The sequence below is a fragment of the Nerophis ophidion genome, linkage group LG03 (assembly GCF_033978795.1).
Source record: "Nerophis ophidion isolate RoL-2023_Sa linkage group LG03, RoL_Noph_v1.0, whole genome shotgun sequence".
NCBI lineage: Eukaryota > Metazoa > Chordata > Actinopteri > Syngnathiformes > Syngnathidae > Nerophis > Nerophis ophidion.
The window spans coordinates 48,190,769-48,213,635 of record NC_084613.1 but is presented as its reverse complement, the minus strand read 5'-3'; the positions used below and the strand labels follow the sequence as shown (position 1 = coordinate 48,213,635).

General features: G+C 38.7%; 1 protein-coding gene across 6 annotated transcripts in view; it reads right to left on the bottom strand.

The window, feature by feature from the left end:
* The window catches only part of arhgef10 (Rho guanine nucleotide exchange factor (GEF) 10), a 140,332-nt gene that overhangs the window by 117,195 nt on the left and 270 nt on the right, over positions 1-22,867 (bottom strand). For all 6 annotated transcript variants that reach the window (XM_061895459.1, XM_061895464.1, XM_061895461.1 and 3 more), the window contains exon 2: positions 4,180-4,286. In XM_061895459.1, coding sequence (XP_061751443.1) covers positions 4,180-4,216 — 37 coding nt within the window. In that variant the 5' untranslated portion in view covers positions 4,217-4,286. The remainder of the gene's footprint in view (positions 1-4,179; positions 4,287-22,867) is intronic.

Sequence of the window (22,867 nt, the reverse complement as noted above, 5' to 3'; positions counted from 1 at the left end):
TGCCTTTAACCCCTTTCTGTTATTGACTATTGTTACCCATTTCTCTTCTTTCCTCTACGCAGCTGTTTGTGTACCATGTCTTTCTTTAACAACCTAACTATTTTTGGGACATTTGGGTAATTATTTTATGCTTATCATCAGGTGGCTGGCGAGGTGGGTTTTACACGCAAATGCTACAAAAGGGTTCAACATTAAAGAGTGCCCTACCTCTTTTTAGGAGGAATAAATCTGAATTTAGAGCGAGGCCCTTCAGCAAAGCCAGGAGCTTTGAAGTCCCTAACAGCCATGCACACAGCTCTAAATCACCACATTGCATCTGGTAGTGACAGGTAGTTATTCCACCCTGCAGTCAAACTGTGTTAAAACATGGGCTGCGACTACTGCCACAGGTCAAAACAGTGACTTGTATCTATCGGCACCAGTGAGCCAAGGTGCTTGAAAAGGATCAAACCTGGAAGCAAAAATTCTATCTGTCTTTTTCCATCTGTTTGTTTTTAATTGTACAGGTGGGAACACAGATAAGGCACACCAAGTGAGACGGGTGAAAACGTGAGTGTCGACCTCTCTTGGTGGAGATGAAGATACACTAAATGGTGCTGGACCAAAAAAGAAGATCATTTTGAATTGAATTTTGCTGTGTCGAAGCTGGTGGGAGTTCTGAAAAATGAAGTTATGGAACTTTACTGTCATTCCATATTAAAAGTACAGTACAACGAAATGTGTTTTTAGTACGACCCATCCAAGAAAAGACATACGGTATACATGGGTAGACAGAACAGGGAGACAGAAAGTTCACCACTCAGTGCCCGGTAAAAAGATAGGAAGTTAAGGTAAACATAGGAGGAAGGGAAAGGAGAAAAAAGCTACTCTCGAACTAAGCTCCAATTGGTGTCTCAGTTTGGAAAAAAACCTTAAGCAATATAAGCACATATTACTATGTACAAAACTCCAGACTTGCAATGGGGTTAGGGCGGCCGGCATCCGGACCGAAGCTGCAGCCACCAGGGTCGCTGCTCTATTGTCCATCATATTACGGGGGGTAAAGCGACAAAGGCGGGGGATGGCGGCAGGGTGTATTTGTGCCTACATCTATAGTGGTAGTACATATCGTTCAGATCGCGAAAAGGATAAACATTTTTTCAGAGTTCCCTCGAGAGGTAATCAAAAAGGAATGTACAGTGCAAGATTTTACAAAACGACGACGAGAAAAGCATTCAGCTCACACTACATTCCAAGGGAGCAGAGTCGAAGATTGCATGAGCTTGCAGTGATCACTTTAAGTGTTTGTTTAAAATACTGTACATGTACGTGTCTAAATAGAAGAACGCAAACGTGAGCAAAACCTAAAAGAGTTTAGCTTTTACCAAAGGCAACAATTGTAAATGAAACTTTCAGCACATACACAATGTCGATGCCTATAATTATATTTTGATAAAGACTCGTAAACGGCACGTGCATCAGCAACAAACATGGCAGTAGATGCGAAGTTGAATCATGAAATGAGACCTTAACCGAGCAAAAATATTTATCCGGAAGAGTATTGATAACAATTTCCTTTTCCCAGTCACAAAGTAGTTGTACACCTCCCTGCTTGTCCAAGTTTCCATCTGTTTTGGTGTATAGAATGGCGTCTGGAGCACAATAATTTGATATGTCTGGCAAAACGACCAAGGTATAATGCTTGATATCACTCGACAAATCTTTTTTTGATAAAGTATAGGGATTTATTCCATTGCATAATTTCATAATTTGCTTTCATCGGCTTTTTGCAGGAAGATTTCAGCCTCTTTTGTACTCAGTTTGCGCGCTGCTTGCTGTACAACAGCCATCTTAGCTTGGTTGACCACCATCGGTTTCCACTTCCGGGAAGAAGTCACGTGTTGGAAAACAAGCAATACAGATTGGTGTCCTATCACATTGTGTTGTGCATTACAAACACAAGCTATTAAGCTGCTGACGCGAAAGCTGGCTTATCTCTTGCCGTGACTAGGTTACGGCTAATGCCTTAGCAGGCTGTCCTAAGACGATGTTTTACTACGCTGGAAAAATAGTTCTTTAGTGTTAGTTCTTACCATAACAATGTCGCTACAGCTTGGTTATTATAAAGGTTACAGACTGTAAATTAAGTAAAGTTGGCGGTTTTTGGATGTATTTTTAAAGTGATTTAGCAGTAGAATGGATGGCTCCCATTAGCGGCATTTTACAAATCGGAATGCAAAAAAAAACCTTTTGTCTTCATGTATTTTATTGGGATTGTGAACTATAGGCAAAAATCCCACAAAAAGTGCATTTCCCCTTTAAAACAAAACAAAATGAGACAAAGAAGCAAAACAAGGAGAAATACAAGAGAGGTAAGAAAAGTCTCTGCCTTTGTTGAAAGCCAGAGCCAGCCATTCATAGTAAAAGGCCCACATGTATATAATACAATGTCGCGCCTGTGAATATTCTCATTCATCGAATTCATTTTATTAACAGGGCATTCACTTGATGGCCACCGGACTGCTTAAAGTACATGGCTGGTTAGCTCAGTTGGTTAGAGAATGATGCTCTATTAGTTCAAATACAATATGAGTATGTGAGTGAAGTAAAATCATTTGTTATTTATGGGCCTATGCAGCATTCCAGACTGCTGGGATGTAAGACATATCCCACTTGGAGCTTCCCATGTCCAACTTCGAAGCTTTCCAATTGAAACTTAAGAAAAAAATTCCCAATGCCTGAAGTCCATTTTGCTCATCTGTGTGAACTGAGTGAGTTTGCAAGTAGAAACGTTTTCTTTGAGCAACATTCCACAGCACTTTCCCAGGTTCAATGAAAACCCCACTGCATTGAAAAGCATCGCTCCTGCAAAACAATCGGGAGGCCAACTGGAGATTTCTCTAGCTTGTGTCTATTTCTGAATGTGTGCGTGCAACTGCACCAAAATTCAGTCCAACACTGAGATGCATTGTCTGGTGCACACGCAGCACATTTTACTCTCCAAACTCCTTCAAGTGGCTGCCCACAGCCTCCACAGTGGAGGAGTGGTGGAATCTTTGTTTACTTAAAACGCTTCATGAGTCCTGAGAGAACAATCCCAACAACAGATGACAACATCTAGCAAAAGTCCTTGGGGAGATTAATATGATTAGCTGAATTTGACAATCATTTTAAACTGTAATTCTTCTCTAAAGCAGGGCTCTTAAACTTGCAGCCCCTATTTTGTGGCCCTTTACTTAATTTCATAGTTTAGTGTATTTATGGCACACGCACCCTGGGCGGATAATAGTTAAATATATTATGAAAAACGTGAAACCTACTAGAACTACATACAACTATAATAATGGTGCAAACGAAGAAACGGCAGCACAACAAACACACATTGGGCAACACAAGGAGCAACTGTCTGTTAGCAAGCTGAAGTGTCTTTGACCATCTCTGTGGGAACCTTAACAGTGTCAAAATATATGACTTGAACATTCTTCATTCTTCTTTTGAAATTAAAATGACTTAAGGCCTACCATTAGCAAATTCAGTCACATGGTTAAAACACAATTCTTAAGTAAATACTTTGTGCTGATCAGCCTCACCCCGACTCTACATCCAGTGGCCTCTAGTTAAATTATGTTTGAGACCCCTGCTCTGAAAGAAAGATGATCATTTAAGACAAGCCCTTGGCGATGACACTGAACTCAAATTCAACTTGTGTAAATAATTACATTGTACAGGATATTAATGCAGTAATATTTCCAGGAAACCAGTGATGCCGGATGTTAAATGACAAATTATTGTACCAGAAGCTTAAAATGGTAATATTTTGAAAAAAAATACCAGTGTACATGTATGCAGCACATACCCTATTTGACTTTACTCTGGATCACCAGACTGCTACAGTAAAACAATAAAACACACAGACCATGGAAATGATTTCTAGCTTATGTTGCAGTTTATTTCATTGGACTATAAAGCAGTGTTAGGAAAAGGCAGTTAGTGGCAGAATAAAACCCTTTACGATTAGAACTAATGATGTTTAAACTTTTTAGAAGAAAAGCAACTGTATCCAGAAGAAGGATGGCCCGTAAAGGGATCAAACCCCCAACCTTGGCATTACTAGCACCACGCTCTATCCAAGTGAGCTAATCGACCATATTACTATGTCTAAGCCTTGAAGAATTTTGGAAGAAGTACTGTTGACCTTACTTTCAGGGGGCGGTGGAGGAAAGTCTTCCATATCCATGTTTAAACTTCTTCTCCTGTACAAGCTCTTCAGACCGCATGCAGGGGATCAACTATGCACACACACATTCCTGAAGCAAAGGGAAAAAAGACAAATGTCATGAGGAGGCAAAACAGATTGCATTATTCCACAATACTTCCAATTCCATCGATCCATCTATTTTCTACCGCGTGTCCCTTTCAGGGTCACGGGGGGTGCAGGAGCCTATCTCAGCTGCATTCGTGCGGAAGGCGGAGTACACCCTGGACAAGTCGCCATCTCGTTGGAGGACCAACACATATAGACAGACAACATTCACACTCACATTCAAACACTAGGACCAATTTAGTGTTTAATTAAATTAAATTTAAAGTACCAATGATTGTCACACACACACACACACTAGGTTTGGTGAAATTTGCCCTCTGCATTTGACCTTGTTCACCCCCTGGGAGGTGAGAGGAGCAGTGGGCAGCAGCGGTTGCCGCGCCCGGGAATCATTTTTGGTGATTTAACCTCCAATTCCAACCGTTAATGCTGAGTGCCAAGCAGGGAGGTAGTTTTTTGTATGACTCGGCCGGGGTTAGAACTCACAACCTATCGATCTCAGGGCGGACACTCTAACCACAACGCCACTGAATTTCCAATCAACCTATCCCAGGTGGATGTCTTTGGAGGTGGGAGGATGCCGGAGTACCCGAGGGAACTTGCGCAGTCACAGGGAGAACATGCAAACTCCACACAGAAAGACCCCGAGCCCGGGGATCAAACCTAGGACCTTCGGATTGTGAGGTACACGCACTAACCCCTGTCTCACCGTGCTGCCTACTTCCAATTCAACATAAGATATTCTCCATTTAATTTTCCATTTAATAGAATGAAATCATTGCTACAATTGCTATTGAATACATTATAAAAGTTACCAATATATCACCTCACTCTTCCACTTATCCAACTATTATTTGCTGTAGGCCTGATCGAAAACTAAGGCAGCACTAATTCACACAAATCAGTGGACAAATATCAACAAAAGAAGCGTTTGTATTGTTTATAGCACTGTTGACACAAGCTTGAGTTATGGCGTACACAACAGTGCCATGCAAATGGTAGAACAATGTTTGTCTTGACAACCATTATAATGAATAGTATGTGTGCTCTTGTGTAGAAAGTGGAGTGAAAAAGGGTGAATCATGTGCGTTTACTCAGCTGGGCCAGAAACTAAGAAATTGGGCTTTGTCTAAAAATAAACTAAATGTAGATTAGACCACAGAATACAGAAGCAAATTGCCACCTACAGACATACTGTGAAATAAAATATATTAGTCCACTTTAGTAAATGATTCTAAAATAAACTAAACCTAGCTACCTACATTTTTAACAACTTATTTCATTGATAAAAAGTATCATGAACATTTTGGGTTTGGGTCAATGTTATAAGTAGATGTCCCAGGGGAAGTGTGTGTTTGCATGTTCAGACAAGAGAGCTGCAGGGGCATGAGAGACACTGTGCATTCCTCACCATCACAATCTATGTTCATTCACAACTAGGGGGTGACACTTTCAGTCAAGGGCTAGAAAAAAAAGCGTCCTGTTATCCTCAAGAAGAAATTACCCAGCACTGACATCACGCTGTAGCATAAAACATTCATTGTTGAGGTATGTATGTACTCCACGTTTTATTCACAAAAAAACTGTAGAACAATACAAACAAAGTCTCCACTGTCCACTCCTATGGAAATGAAAGCCACATGGCGGGACACAGCTACCAAAATACTGTAAGTTATTGTGAGCTTGAAAGCGTGTTTTGTCTGCAAATAATGTAAAATCCTCTGCATCTCTGTCCCCCGCCCTACAGTATTAGCAGGGCACAAGGCAGAATGTGAACATTAGTTATTGCAGAGTGCAGTGCAGTGCACTGGCCGGTAGAGCCTGGTGAGATGTTTGTAGTTTGCAATTGCAGTGTTTCCAAAACATACATTCATTTACAGTTTAAATTTAGGGTCACCAAAAGTAAAATAAAATGAAGTTTTTGCGATGTAGGAAGGGAACACTCAATGTTATAGGTGATATAAGTGCTGACATCTTCGGGCAATCATGATATATAAAACATTTAATACGTTATTTGTTTTGAAGGCTTCCGAAGTTTATCATCACAAAGTGCAGAGTGCAGAACAGCAGACTAGCAAAAGTTAGCGGTCAATATTAATTTCCAGAGTTTTGGGACTATATGCCTCTAAGTAGAAATGGATTTTATGTTTTAGGTCAATTTTGTTAGGTTAAAATACCATTTGTTAAACGCGTATAGAAGTTTAAAACAAGTGTTATGGCAGTTCAGTTAGTCTGTCAATGGGGTTGTTTATTTTATATATATATATATATATATATATATATATATATATATATATATATATATATATATATATATATATATATATATATATATATATATATATAATAGCAATTTGGATAGCGAGAGTTAGCTATCATTGAAATTATGCTCTATCATAACAACAACAACATGACTGCAAATTTTTTGCTGCCCCTCTTGGACGTCTTTTCTATGTTTACGAGACGGTTGAGTAACCACCGTAAACACCAACCATTCTATTCGGACTGGTAATTTTTTTTTTACTGCATAAACTGAGTTATTGTGAAAAAATATAGACAAATTGTCAAACAAATCTGTTAAACCACTAATGGTAACATAATCTAGCCGGTGGAGTACTTGTTTTTTATTTTGCATTGTAAAATGCTACTGTATGGAAGTTGCAAACAGTACTTTTAAGCAAGCAGCAAAAGAGCCAACCTTAATTCTGTATGGTTGCATTGCTTTTTTTTTAGTTTATATGAAGGTGTCATTACGGATTAAGATGATTTCCACATAATATATGTAAATAAACCAGGGGTGTGGCAATTGCAGCCTGTGTTTCAATGCACTGTAATAAGAAAAAGCATTAAAAAATAAGGAAAAAGAAAATAATGTAACAAGAAAAATATGTTGATACAAATAACCAGGAACACAGATTAGTCATTAAATGTGTGACATTTATTTAACTTTTTTTTTTAATATATGTGTTGGCCCTGCGATGAGGTGGCGACTTGTCCAGGGTGTACCCTGCCTTCCGCCCGATTGTAGCTGAGATAGGCGCCAGCGCCCCCCGCAACCCCAAAAAGGGAATAAGCGGTAGAAAATGGATGGATGGATGGATGTATGATCCATAGCTAATTATGCAAATGATATACTATCGTCATATTAACACTGCCATGGTCACGCCCCCAATGCTACAAATAGATTGCAGTTCTGTGGGAAACAGAATTGCTGACTGTTTTATGGTTGAAGACAACTACATAATATTGTCATCTTCTGTATACGTACATTTATATATATACACACTGTTTTAGGAATGGAGATAGTAATCAATGATTGTACTATTTGGCGTAAACCATCGGAGGCGCTGTCGTTAGGGTATGACTGTGACACTTGCAGTCCGGTACTCTAAACTAGATAAAAACATTTTTAAAAAGATACTCTACTTGGTCTGCAAATAAGCTCAATTCGATTAACATTCAGACACGTAGTTTTGTCAGTAGACCAAAGAATGCTCAGTTAAGCAGATGCATGTGGTTGCACCTCGACTGAACAGCACCTTTGAAGTTTACATTGTCCAAAGAAACTCACACATACAAAACAACACGCCGTCTTTAAGATTACATGCAGTTGTAGAACTTGGGTGGATTTTTAACCAGCTGACCTATAATCAGCTGAGATAAAAAGAAAGTTATATAAAGTCTACAGCTGTCCAACACAATTTATTTTGACTGCACATAAGTCACCTGAAAGGTGCGTGAGTTGTTAAAGAGTCAGTGATCAGGTAAGGAGACAGTGTTTTCTAATGACTTCATCAAACGGTAATGAGCAGCAGAGGACCTTTGTTGAAAAGAAACAGGTATCTTTAACTGTTGTATTTACGCTTCTGGGGTGTACCCCCCCTCCGCCCTAATGCAGCTGAGATAGGCTCCAGCACCCCCGGCAACCCCAAAAGGGCCAAGCGGTAGGAAATGGATGGATGGATGGGTTTACAATAAAGTGAAATTTCTTAATGACTTTCACTCAAATTTCAGTTTTGCTTTGCTTCGTCTTATCTGTAGTTCTGCTGTGTTCATGCGATCGAGGTCCACACTTGCCTCACTTAGGAGTCAGGACTAGAGTACGTTTGTAGGCGAGCCGAGAACTATGTCACAGTCTATTTTTAGGGTGAAAAGGTGGCACATAGCACAGAGCACACACTCTATTTGTAAATGACAGGCTCACTTTGTTGTAAAGATGGTCAAACCCTAACAAAAACTCTACATGGTGACTCATCTGTCTATTCAAGGTCTGGAACCAAGGGAAGGAAGGGTGGGTATAAAGGAAGCTATGAAATGTTTAGTTGTGATGAATGAAGCACAGACAGGAGATGTTACATAGTCAAGAAGAGCAAACTCAGCTTTTGAACCCCATATTCATATTGTTTTATTTAATTCTTCAGGAGAAAAAAAAACAGCTTTCTAAAATCAAATGACCCTATGTATGTGAAACAATATCATCATCAGCCACTTTAAAAAAGTGCATTTTAGTGAGTGAGAGACAATTGATGATAGTCTTAGCATAGACTTAACATGTCATTACATGTTAGGATACCTGGGCTGCTTTTGGCAGGAAATATTTGGCTTTTTGGATTAATGCAGACAAATTGTTAATCTATAAATTTCTGATTACTGCTGTTTAACACAGATAGGGGCAAGGAGAACACCAACCGACAACAGAATTCTTGAAAATGACTTTGGTAATGCATATTTGGCTGTCAGCATTCTACGACGACAGGCTGGTGGAAATGTGGATAGAATGTCTGCATTACAACCAAGCATGTTCAAAATTACAACTTCAACATATAATGTTTCCCAAATTCAAATTTACCTTCATGAGTTTGAATTAATGATGCAAAAAGGAAGTAGTGAAAGGAAGTAAATCGCAATTCAAATTTAAATTTAAATTGATGGGTAGATTATTTTATATTCCATGAAATTAGAAGTGATAATTTTGGTGAATCCTAGAATCATGCTTTACAGTATATTGACAGATTTGCTTATTTTAAAAAATATTACCACTATGGCCATGTACACATATTTCAATAACAGCAAAATATTTTCATTGACAATTAAGAATAAATTAAACTCCCATAAAACAGTTAATTTTTTATATTACAACTTTGAAATTAGGCAAAATGGTGAAAAAAAATATTTGAACAAATCTTATAACAACATCAACTTAACTGCATCAAAAATGTTCAGTGTGTCAGAGCACATTCAACAATACATTGATAAAAATGATAACCCATGAGGTGGCGACTTGTCCAGGGTGTACCCCGCCTTCCGCCCGATTGTAGCTGAGATAGGCGCCAGCGCCCCCCGCGACCCCAAAAGGGAATAAGCGGTAGAAAATGGATGGATGGATGGATAACCCATGTAGTTTTGGTCACAATAACATTAATATGAAATTTTCATATCGTTACATCCCTAGTTTCAATCTAAACTTCTGATCAATCTAAACTTCTGAGGAACTTTGTGTATAATAATTACATGTGACAACAATACCTTAGTACATAACTGTTATACATTATTCTTGCATTTAGCACAGTTTTGTGTATTTTTTTTAGTATTCAAATGAAAGGAATGATACAAATGATTCAAAATTAGATGATTTAGTATTTAGGCTAAAACTTATGTTAAAGGGGAACAGCACTTTTTTTGAAATGGTGCCTATGAATCCTTATGAGAGACAAAAACTCATGTCTTTTTCAATGGCATTCTAATTCATAAATAAACATACATAAAAGTCTGCTTAAAATGGAGCCAATGAGAGTCATGACATCATTGTCTTTTGCGTCTATTACAACCATAAAACCCAATAAATAACCATCCAAAAAGCGCCCACAATACTCCCTTTACAGTTTTTTACCTGAATTTTAACAAAGTATGAGCAATATTGTTATCATAAGCGCTAACGTTAAGGACCGACATTTGCCGATGTATTGATCAAAGAGAGGTAACTTCCCTATGCTGCTGTATTGACATCATGAGCTGGTGAGCTGCTTCTTGCCTCGGAGAAGGTGAAAGTTTATTCTAGATCATGAATTAAGTAGTTCACAATAAAAGTGAATGAAGGGGACATAAACTGAGGAGGTTGGTACACTTGACAGCCAACTTAGACTCGGAATTGTCGAAAAAGACCCAAAAAAACGCTTTGTTTCACCTTCCTTTGTTCTTTGAAGATTTTGAGTCACTCTTCATCTGAATGGGAAAATAGTAAAATACCGTATGAACATTCTAACAGTCAGTTTCCGAGTGAAAGCAGACATTGTATTGTGATGTTTATTATGTTTGTTGAAGCACATATCTGCAGCGAGTATTTTTTTTAAAATTAATGCACCTTGAAAGGAGCAAAATACATAAATATTACATGTTATTATGAATGAGTCTGTTTCTACATTACATGTATACTTGGAGCATGTATATAAAACGTTGACGGAAGTGTTTGCATGTTTTTAAGAGCTTTAAAGGTGAACAGAGAGACACCCATAGGCTCCATTGTAAGTGGACTTTTGCTGGCATTTATTTACTAGTTAGAGCGCATAAAGAAATTCAAACATTGTGCTTGTCTTACATAACGATTGTGAACGGTAGGCAAAATTCAGAAAAAGTGCCTGTCACCTGGCTTTAAGGACTTTCTCTGAATAGCAATTAATTTAATTTCACTTCCTGTAATTCAAATTCCGAATCAATAGTATGTGGGGTGGAGCAAGTTCAATTCAAATCCAAATTCTGAATTATATTTAAGATTGCTCACAACTAGGTGATTATGTCTTCAAATTACAGCTCAGACATTTGTGTAGAGTTTGCATGTTCTGCCCATTCTTGCAGTGCTCCAGTTTTCTCCCATGGTCCAAAACAGCTGTTAGTCTATAAGTGCCCTATACAGTAACTGACTGGTGACCAGACCAAGTTAAAACTTGTCTTTCTTAAAGACAACTGGGATGGACACCAGCTCAAGAATGACTCTGCACAGGTTCAACGGCAGGAAATGAGGTGCGTTATACAAAAAATTGAACTTCTGTTAGATTACGAGTCTTAAATATTCCAATCCTTTAGGTTTAGGGTTTGCACTTTACAGAGTCAATAAAAACATGGATGAATAGGTTTGTTGGTCTTGGTAAACCTCATTGCAATTAGACACTTTGGAGATGAACTAGAACAGAACATCAGTGAATTCTGACCTCACAAATGGTTGACTTAATGAATGGAAACTACGCAGCACATTTCACAAAGCCTTTTCCAATCTGACAAAGACATCAATGTTTTTACACTAATGCTCATTTGTCATCAGTCGTAGTGATTATTTGACTATGACAGATATTGAGAAACAATGACAATCAACACACATCTCGACACCACCTGGAGAATACTCACAATAAAAGGACCAGTTTGGTTTTCTAGAGGAGTGCGATTAATGACAAGCAGCATTCCGCACATGGGCTTTAAAGGCCTACTGAAATGAGATTTTCTTATTTAAACGGGGATAGCAGGTCCATTCTATGTGTCATACTTAAACATTTCGCAATATTGCCGTATTTTTGCTAAAAGGATTTAGTTGAGAACATCCACGATAAAGTTCACAAATTTCGGTGCTAAGACAAAAGCCCTGCCTCTACCGGAAGTCGCAGACGATGACGTCGCAAGTGTGGGGGCTCCTCACATAATCACATTGTTTATAATAGGAGCCTCCAACAAAAAGTGCTATTCGGACTGAGAAAACGACAATTTCCCCATTAATTTGAGCGAGGATGAAAGATTCGTGTTTGAGGATATTGATAGCGACAGACTAGAAAAAAAAGTTTAAAAAAAACGTGATTGCATTGGGACGGATTCCGATGTTTTTAGACACATTTAGTAGGATAATTATGGGAAATCCCTTATCTTTCTATTGTGTTGCTAGTGTTTTAGTGAGTTTAACAGTACCTGATAGTCAGAGGGGTTTGTCCACGGGTGTCTTGACGGCAGTGACTCAGGGGAGTCGATGGCAGCTTTATGGACGGCACAAGCTCAGCTTTTCTCCGGTAAGAAGCGACTTTTTAACCACAATTTTCTCACCGAAACCTGCTGTTTGACATTCCGTCGTGTTTCATGTTCGCTTGACTGCGCTCTGATCCAAAGAAAAGTTTCACCTTCAGGAATTTTAAACAAGGAATCACCGTGTGTTTGTGTGGCTAAAGGCTAAAGCTTCCCAACTCTATCTTGCTACTTTGACTTCTCCAATATTAATTGAACAAATTGCAAAAGATTCAGCAACTCAGTTCTCCAAAATACTGTGTACAGTAATTATGCCGTTAAAGCAGACGACTTTTAGCTGTGTGTGTGTGCAGCGCTCATATTTACTAAAAACGCGTGACGTCTTGCGTACACGTCATCATTACACGATGTTTTCAAGACGAAACTCCCGGGAAATTTAAAATTGCAATTTAATAAACTAAAAAGGCCGTATTGGCATGTGTTGCCATCCATCCATCCATCCATCCATTTTCTACCGCTTATTCCCTTTTGGGGTGGCGGGGGGCGCTGGCGCCTATCACAACTACAATCGGGCATGTGTTGCAATGTTAATATTTCATCAATGATATATAAACTATCAGACTGCATGGTGGGTAGTAGTGGGTTTCAGTAGGCCTTTAACTCAAGCCTGGAGGAATAGGGGTATATCGAGTGCTGGCTGTGAGTGTCTTTTCAGAAACACAGTTGCTTGTTGAATTGAGAAATATGTCCCAATCTTTGTTTTTCTGAAGCATTTGGAGGGCAAAAAGGTGTATTTGTAGCGAATGAATGTTGTAATTTTCCATGCCAACAAAGCAAGCATGTCTAACAGAACGTTCTCAAAAGTAAGGCTAGCTAGCTGGACGTTAATTTAAGTTACTTATGCCATATGCTAATGATTAGAATTGACCATTTTACATGGCGAATTCAATACCTCTAAATGGGACAATAAAAAATACAACAAAGATGCACTTTGCAATCAAACAGCTGGTGTGTAATAAGTAAAATACTGACAGGAAAACATTTGATATATGGCAAAAAAAAAAATAACTGCCTGGCTGTGGCAACACACCTAGAACAAACTGATATAAATTCCTATTTTACTTGCAAATGAGAATCAGATGGTATAACAACCATTTATCATGATCAATTTTGTGTTTTTGTTTTCAACCTAAGTGAAACTTCTGAGGAACTTTGTGTATGATAATTAAATGTGACAATAATACCTGAGAGATAAACAACTGTTAAACATTAGTCTTGCATTTAGCACACGTTTGTGTTGTTTGTTAATTTTCAAATGAAAGGAATGATACAAATTATTCAACATTAGATGATTTAGTATTTAGGCTAAAACCTTTGTTTTTAAATAGTTAGGCTAGCGGTATCTCTTGTCACATTAAAATTACCACATTGGTACTGTTTGATTACCGATTTCAATTCCCAGGTACCTGGAATTGGTACCGTATTGGTTTGAAAGTGAAAGGTACCCATGAGTACCCTAAGTAACCAGGCTGTGTTAAAAACATAAACCTACAAATATTTAAATAATCTGCCTAACAAAGTATATTGTAGAAAAATCTTTAAAGGTGTACAGGAAGGGTTCCTGCAGAATTATACTATAATTCATCCACTTCAAAACTAAAATTGAAACCTCCTTCTACCATTACATCATCACTTGGAGATTTGTGGTCTCAATTATGTTGGTGTTTCTGAATAAGGGTAACAAAAGGAGTCAAACCTCTCAAACCGCATCTTTTAACTGACAGCCAGGGCTGAAATGATTCCTGATAAACAAAAAGCAGAAAGGCGATTCTAGTTCAAACAGAGGAGGAAACAATCCAACCAACTAGGCAGCAATAATAAGTCATTTTTGTTCTTTTGTTTCCTTCTCCTGTAGTGGAAAAGGTGGTTTAGACAGAAGTACCACAGCACAATTATTTGGAGACGTTCTAAAGCAAAAATTATCTAATGCAAAGCAATGAACATCAGTCACAATGCCAAAATAATAAGACAGGTGATCATCTTAAGGCACAACACCACCCTTGAATTTCAATCTACTTTCTTAATCTCATATTAGAAGATTTGCCAATTTTACAGAGATTAACCATCAAGAACATCTTAACCACAATCTTTACCACCCATTATTACCTCAAGAAGGGTAGGGAAGCCTCACGAGTTCTGTAAGGCTTTCTAAATATAATATCCATGGACCAAAATCAGGTCAAACATCATGAAAAATTGTAACATCTGTGCAGCCCTTTCACTTCTCTAATGCAAGTTCACAAAAATTAAAGGCATTAAATTCATTGTCCAGCCCAGCTCTAAGGCCATTGGTAAGTGAGGTTTATACTACGTACTGTCACATAGCCACACTAGCCGGCATCCGTCACACAATCAACAGGCAAGAGGAGGACTGGTAAGGTACCATGCTTCATCTGCTCTGTATAATTGTGGAGGACACTGTTTTATAATAAGACATCCACTTAAATAGTCAGGCGAGCAATATTGTCTTTCAGTGGAAAAGATGTGAAATTTCAGTCGGATGTAATAAGGGATCACATACTTTGTAATGTTTCATGACTGAATTCGAAAAGACAATGGCATACTTTAATTGTGCAATGTACACTAGAATCAACACTGACAAGGCCGAAAATAATTTTGGATTCGCATTAAAGATTAGGCAATTGTGTAAGAATGTCAGTCTCTCGGAACTGGTCTTTGCCAAGCCAGTAAGCCACACCAAACACTTTAAGAGCTTACTGTAACATGATGTCAGAAACACACTTAATATTGAAAAGTGCACAGTGAATTAGTATTTATTTTGTGAAATGGTTCTAAGAAAATACCCGCAAAAGACTAATTTTAAAATGAATAAGACTGAATAAGGCTGTCTTCAGGAAACTTTGATGCAACTGATTTATAACATCATGACCATTGCAGTGGTTTCAAAGGATAGGAAGAATGCATTTATATTATCAAGATTGACCCTTGGCCTTACTCATTTTGTGGTGGCTAAGAATGTTATCTGCATAGCTGAATGCACAGAGAAGTGTATTTGTGCTGAATCTGAATGTAGGGTTCAGTTCTAGCAGGGGCATGTCGTCATCACCATCTCTCCTTCTTTCCCATGGTGCTTTAGTTAGAGCTTATTGTGTTATATAAAACAAATTACAATAATATGGAACCATAAAACATTGCATTGTTTTCATTGTAATACTAAATACAGTATTTGGAGGTACCGCAACCTGTAATCCCATAGAGCCCACTCAAGATGTTTACAGAGGGGGGAGAAAAGGCATTTGTAGTAGCAGCCAGGCCACCATGGGGATTTGTTAAACAAATTGACAGTGCAGAGACCCCTCCAGCTGTCAGCATGTGGTGTAAACATGCATGGCAAAACTATATGATGGCCGAAAGGGGAAAATGTGCATTAACATCTACAGTAAACCCTCCAAAAACAGAAATGATTCAAAACCTAAAAACAATAAACACCACATGAAAAGGGAACATTTTGGAATTGTTTGTTCCCTTAACTTGGAACACTTATCTCATGCAGGTTGTTGTTTTCTATAGATGGGATTAATAGCTCTCTGAAGAGAACCAAATCTTGAAGAGCTATTCCTTCCAAAGGGTTTTTTCTAAAAACTGACATATTGTTGTATTTCTTTTTCAGAAATTATTAGTTTTTATCAAGGAGAAAAAAAATCACTGCAATAGCAGTTACAGTGTTACACGATAACATTTGGCTCTAAATAATTACATTTGTATCAATGTATACTAAATATTCAAAAATAGTAATTACGAAGGTCCTGGGTTCGATCCCCAGGCTCGGGGTCGTTCTGTGTGGAGTTTGCATGTTCTCCCCGTGACTGTGTGGGTTCTCTCCCGGAACTCCGGCTTCCTCCCACCTCCAAAGACATGCACCTGGGGATACGTTGATTAGCAACACTAAATTGGCCCGAGTGTGTGGATGTCAGTGTGAATGTTGTCTGTCTATCTGTATTGGCCCTGCAATGAGGTGGCGACTTGTCCAGGGTGTACTCCGCCTCCCGCCCGAGTGCAGCTGGGATAGGCTCCAGTACCTCCCACCACCCCCAGACAGGGACAAGCAATAGACAATGGATGAATGGATAATTTCCTCTAGGTTTTGTTTTAATTTGTAAACATTCCGAAAGGTGGTAGCTTATGTATCCTTGTGCTTTAAAAGTGAGATCACTAGTTAGTATTTTCTCTCACCCAAGAAAATTTGTGGCAAAATAAAAACTACTTTACTGTACCATTTTTCAGTATTTTAACAATACAGGAATATATATAGCCTACAAATAATACATCTGGAACAATTTGCTTTTAAAAATAGAAAACAAATTAATAAAAATCAACACAATATATAAATGTCAATGCAAAATTGTACAACCCCACCTTGTAAGTGTAGCTGAATTAGGCTACCTAACATAACAATAAAGCAAAAAAATGCATCCGATTTATGCTAAGTTTTCTTTAACTGTGACATATTATGTGTGTTTTTAGTCGATTTGACTCCAGTCCAGTCAAATGGCGCGCATATAAAAAGCAGCGTCGGCAGTTTGCATTTAAGGCGGCTCACAAACAATTGGCTCGCAGCTGTGAATTGGTTCTCGTCGTTCACTTCGAAAGGGCCGCTCAAAAGACTGAACTCGTTCGGGAACGCCACATTTCTTTACATTTTGGCATGTGGAATGATGCAGACACTGTTAGGGTATACTTTCCAATACACTTTCGCCTTGGTTACTTTGTGACTGTATGAAATGTGCAACTATAATTATTTGATGCCTGTTTATATTGACAAATGTGGTTTTATTGACTGCAATAATACGGGTATTCAATTGAGGATACTTATAACGTATGTCTAACTTGTTTGCTATCGTGTGCAGTACTTCTCTCCAACGGACTCTGATGTTGTCTTTGGTTCCGGTGGGCTACACATCATCCATCTTAATGTGAACAGCCTCTCTGGAAATAAACTCGACCAAATCAGAGAAATGTTCCACAACAATAAGGTAAAAATCCTGTGTTTCTCCGAAACTAAATTAGCTGATAGTGTTTCTGATTCAGAGATAGAGATAGAAAACTTCTCGGTCATCAGAAAGGACAGGAATAAACATGGTGGTGGTGTTTGTATGTATATTCACCAGGATATTAAATACATAACTCGCTCTGATCTCAACCACAATACCCTTGAATCTGTGTGGGCAGAAATCAAATTCACTAACGCTAAGCCGGTACTAATAGGGACTGTATACAGACCCCCTAATCAGAGTGATTTCTATGGTGCCCTGGAGGAGTGCTTAGCTGGTGTAGAAAACATGGAGATTATTATAACTGGAGATCTGAACACAGATATTCAACGCAGAGATGCGCCTGTCTTCAAATCTTACAGCAAATTCTGTAATCTGCATGCTCTTTCCCAGCTAATAACACTCCCCACACGGGTGTGTGTTTCCACCCAGTCAACCAAAGATCTCATCCTCACATCGGACCGGCATAATATTAAAAATAGTGGGGTCATGATCTGTGGTCTTAGCGACCACTATATAACCTTCTGCACGCGCAAAATAACTAAACCTAAAGCCAATGGCCACATAACAGCTCCATCCAGATCCCTTAAAAAATACAACAGTGATCATTTCAACCTCAAATTAGATGAGTGGGACTGGTCCCCTGTGCTCACGAGCAACCTGGTTGAGGATGCTTGGGATCGCTTCAAAACAGCGTTCCTAGCTATACTAAATGATATGGCTCCCATGAGAACAGTCAGGATCAAAGCCCGCTCTGAACCGTGGATCAATCCAGACCTATTAGCTGCCATAAAAGACAGGGACAGAAAATATTTCGAATACCAAAAGTGTAAAACCGAAGTAAATAAACAACCCAATAATAATAACCTCAAATCACTCCTTTCAACGCTCAAAAAGCAATGCAATAAATTAAGAAATAAAACAAACAACCTGACTAAATCCTTAAAAAAAAATTATATCAATGACAAAATAGAGGAAAACACAAATAAGCCACGTGAGCTCTGGAAAATTCTCAACAACCAGCTTCCTGGATGCAGCCAGAAACTTAAAACCAGACTCACCAACATCAACATCAAGGAGGGTGACGCCCTCATTACAGACAAAATAGAGGTAGCAAGCAGACTTAACATCTTTTTCACCAACATAGCCACAACTCTCGTAAACAAGCTATCACAACATTCTGGTCGCTTTGGTGTAGAACACATTAAAGCCTTCTACAGAAAGCTAGGAGTAGTCAACAACAATTTCAAATTAGAAATGGTCTCAGCTAACGAGGTGCTTAATAAATTGAGCGCGCTCCACCCAAATAAGGCCACCGGCCTTGACAATATCCCCTCCAGATTCCTCATGGACTCTGCCACCACCATTGCCCCAATAATCACTCATATAATAAACCTCTCAATCAAACAAGGCCAAGTACCCAAGGATTTCAAGATAGCAAGAGTAACCCCCCTTTATAAAAAAGGAAGCAAATTAGAACCTGGTAACCACCGACCTGTTTCTATTCTCAGTTCCATTTCGAAAGTAATGGAGAAAATAGTTTATGAACAGGTTGATAGATACCTTGCTACTAATAAACTAATGTACAAATTCCAATCCGGCTTCAGAACTAACCACTCCACGTACACATGCCTTCTCTATCTGACCGACCACATCAAACATGAGGTGGACGCGGGCAAATACTGCGGCATGGTCATGCTGGACATTCAGAAGGCCTTTGACACCGTTAACCATGCTATACTGTTGGATAAGCTCCGAGCAATCGGATTCGACGAAACCTCATCAAGCTGGACACAATCTTACTTGGAGGGGAGGAAACAGGTGGTAGAGGTGAATGGCACCATGTCCCCTCCCCTCTCAGTAAGCTGTGGAGTCCCTCAGGGGAGTATACTAGGACCTTTACTGTTCCTAATATACGTGAATGACATGCCATCAGCATGCCACTGTGAATTGTTCCTGTTTGCGGATGACTCGGCCCTGCTGGTATCCGGCAAGGACAAGTCACAGGTGGAACAAATCCTCAGTGCTGAACTCCTCAATATTTGCACCTGGCTCGCTGACAACAAGCTATCCATACACTTAGGTAAAACGGAATCCATTCTATTTGGGTCCCATATCAAACTTAAGAAGGTCAGTGACTTCACTATAAAAGTGGGTGACATTGTTATCACCAGGAAGGATGAGATCACCTACCTAGGTTCCATTCTAGAGGCCAATCTTTCCTGTGATAAAATGGCAACCAAGGTGATCAAAAAGGTCAACCAAAGAACGAGATTCCTCTACAGAATCTCCTCTCTGGTCAACAAAAGCACCTTGAGGATTCTAGCGGGAACTCTCATTCAACCCTTCTTCGATTACGCTTGCACCTCCTGGTACCCCAGCACCTCCAAAACCCTCAAATCTAGACTCCAAACATCCCAGAATAAGATAATCCGGTTACTTTTAGACCTCCACCCCAAATCACACCTCAATCCAACCCACTTCTCCAAAGTGGGCTGGCTCAGGGTGGAGGACAGAGTAAAACAACTTGCACTGAGCCTAGTCTATAAAATCCGCTACACCTCCTTGATCCCGATGTACATGTCAAACTACTTCCTTAACGTAAATGACCGCCATAACCACAACACCAGGGGGAGCTCCACAAACCACGTTAAACCCAGATTTCGATCTAACAAAGGTCTTAACTCATTCTCTTTCTATGCCACATCAATGTGGAATGCACTCCCAACAGGTATACAAGTAAGTGCATCTCTATATTCCTTCAAAACCGCTCTAAAACAACACCTCCAGGCAACTTCAACACTTTACTAATACCCTCCTCCATTCACATCCCATCTCCCCGGATTATAAACAACTCAAATGTACTTCTAATGTATATACTTGTTCTTATGCTATCTGAACTCACTATGTTCTCTGCTGGCTGTACATATCCTACTGTAAGACCTACACTGTTTCAATGTCCACATTTCTCTGTTGATGCAATTGTTGATGACTGAAGTTCTGATATCAACCAAAGCTCCCCACCCACCCCTCCGATTGTAAATAATGTAAATAATTCAATGTACATACTATGATGATTAACTTGTGTGATGACTGTATAATGTTGATAGTATATATTTGAACCATGAATTGATTAACGTGGACCCCGACTTAAACAAGTTGAAAAACTTATTCTGGTGTTACCATTTAGTGGTCAATTGTACGGAATATGTACTGAACTGTGCAATCTACTAATAAAAGTATCAATCAATCAATCAATCAATCAATGTTGTGTAACTGCTAGCTCCGAGCCTACCGTGTTTACCTTTTGTTAATAACTTCACTAAAATACAAGGAGACCCCCAAACAATGCCACGTGTGCTTATTGGAGGACATTTAGATGTTAACACAAGTAAACACTCTGCAGGACTGCTTGTAATCGACGCTTACCGTATTTTTCGGACTATAAGTCGCAGTTTTGTTTTATAGTTTGGCCAGGGGTGCGACTTATACTCAGGAGCGACTTATGTGTGAAATTATTAACACATTACCGTAAAATATCAAATAATATTATTTAGCTCATTCATGTAAGAGACTACACATATAAGATTTCATGCGATTTATTGATTGGGAGTGACAGATTGTTTGGTAAACAAATAGCATGTTCTATAGGTTATAGTGTTTTGAATGACTCTTACCATAATATGTTACGTTAACATACCAGGCACCTTCTCAGTTGGTTATTTATGCGTCATATAACATACACTTATTCAGTCTGTTGTTCACTATTGTTTATTTATTTTAAATTGCCTTTCAAATGTCTATTCTTGGTGTTGGGTTTTATCAAATAAATTTCCCCCAAAAATGCGACTTATACTCCAGTGCGACTTATATATGTTTTTTCCCTTCTCTATTATGCATTTTCGGCAGGTGCGACTTATACTCCCGAGCGACTTATACTCCGGAAAATACGGTATATTGGAGATTTGAGATGCAAGCCGATAACATTCAATACTTTTTTTTGATGATATTGGATCTGACATTTTTGATTTTGCATTTCTTATTGATCTTTAATCAACTGTGTGATTGCATGTTCTATTTTATGTGTTTGGAGCATTAGGATGTTGGTCCCTGTCGGCTACTGTACCAAACACACCATTATAAATCTGAAATGTCCATCTATGTGCCTTGTCCTGATAAAAATTATACATTTTTACCAACCTTGACAGCTGGTACACCTTTTCTAGTTTTATAAACACACATCCATGTGTGTTCTTTATAAAATGTTTAAAACAGTGGTTCTTAACCTGGGTTCGATCGAACCCTAGGGGTTCGGTGAGTCGGCCTCAGGGGTTCGGCGGAGGTCAAACCACACCCGACTCATCGTGTAAATGCAAACTTCTCCTTATCGGTGTATTACGGATACGGCAACAGCCGACTGATTTTTGCAGGTGTTTGATTGGTTGTGGGTTTATGCACTGTGTTGGTTTTCTTGTTTGAACAAGGTTCATGCACGGTTCATTTTGTGCACCAGTAAAAAAAACTTTAGTATGGGGAACATATTCACCATTAATTAGTTGCCTATTAATATGCAAATTAGTAACATATTGGCTCTTAGCTAGTTATTATTAAGTACTTATTAATGCATTATTCGGCACGGCCTTATTATAACCCTGACCCTGATCCTAACCCTAACCCAATAACTCTAGTCTTTGTTACAAAGAATATGTTCCCCAAACTAAAGTGTTACCAAAAACATTACTTTGTCTTGAATTTAAAAAAAAATAACATGTTATTTTTCACTAAAGTAGGGTTCTGTGAATGCGTATATGAAACTGGTGGGGTTCGGTACCTACAACAAGGTTAAGAACCACTGGTTTAGAACTTAAAAGTTCTAAACAATTTATGAAGAACCCTATAGGATTTGGTAAATCTTTGTGGTCCAAGAATCCTATAGGATTTGACTACCTGTGAAGACACACCTTCCAGTTGACTGGAGCTGAGCACCAAGGAATGTTTTGCATGACTACGTGAATGAACACGAAAACTCCCTCACGCCATAAAAAGTTTAATTATTTCGCTTTCATGAACCTTTTGTTGAATGAATGGTTGCAATAATGTATTGTTTTTTTTAATTATTATTCATAAGAGCAAGGTCCATGTTGAATCTGCAGGTGTACACAGTACAGGTGCCTACAAAGGCACATGTTGTCAGCCAAACCCAGAAAAAAGATTAATTGTGATGTCTAGTAGAGAATATGTACTATATGCTCATATGTTCTATAAATGAGACAAATCTAATGCATGAATGACTTGAAGCTAACGTGTTTTCGGACACGTTGACACTGAGTAGGGTTAATGGACTGTGCTGGAAACTTGGCAACCGAAAGCGCCACGTTATTCCATGTCCTGACGTTCACATTATAATCATAATAATAATGTTACATAGTAAAAAAAAGTGGAAATATTCAACATGTCTCCGTTCAAACTGACCAAACACACCTGAAAAGCTGGT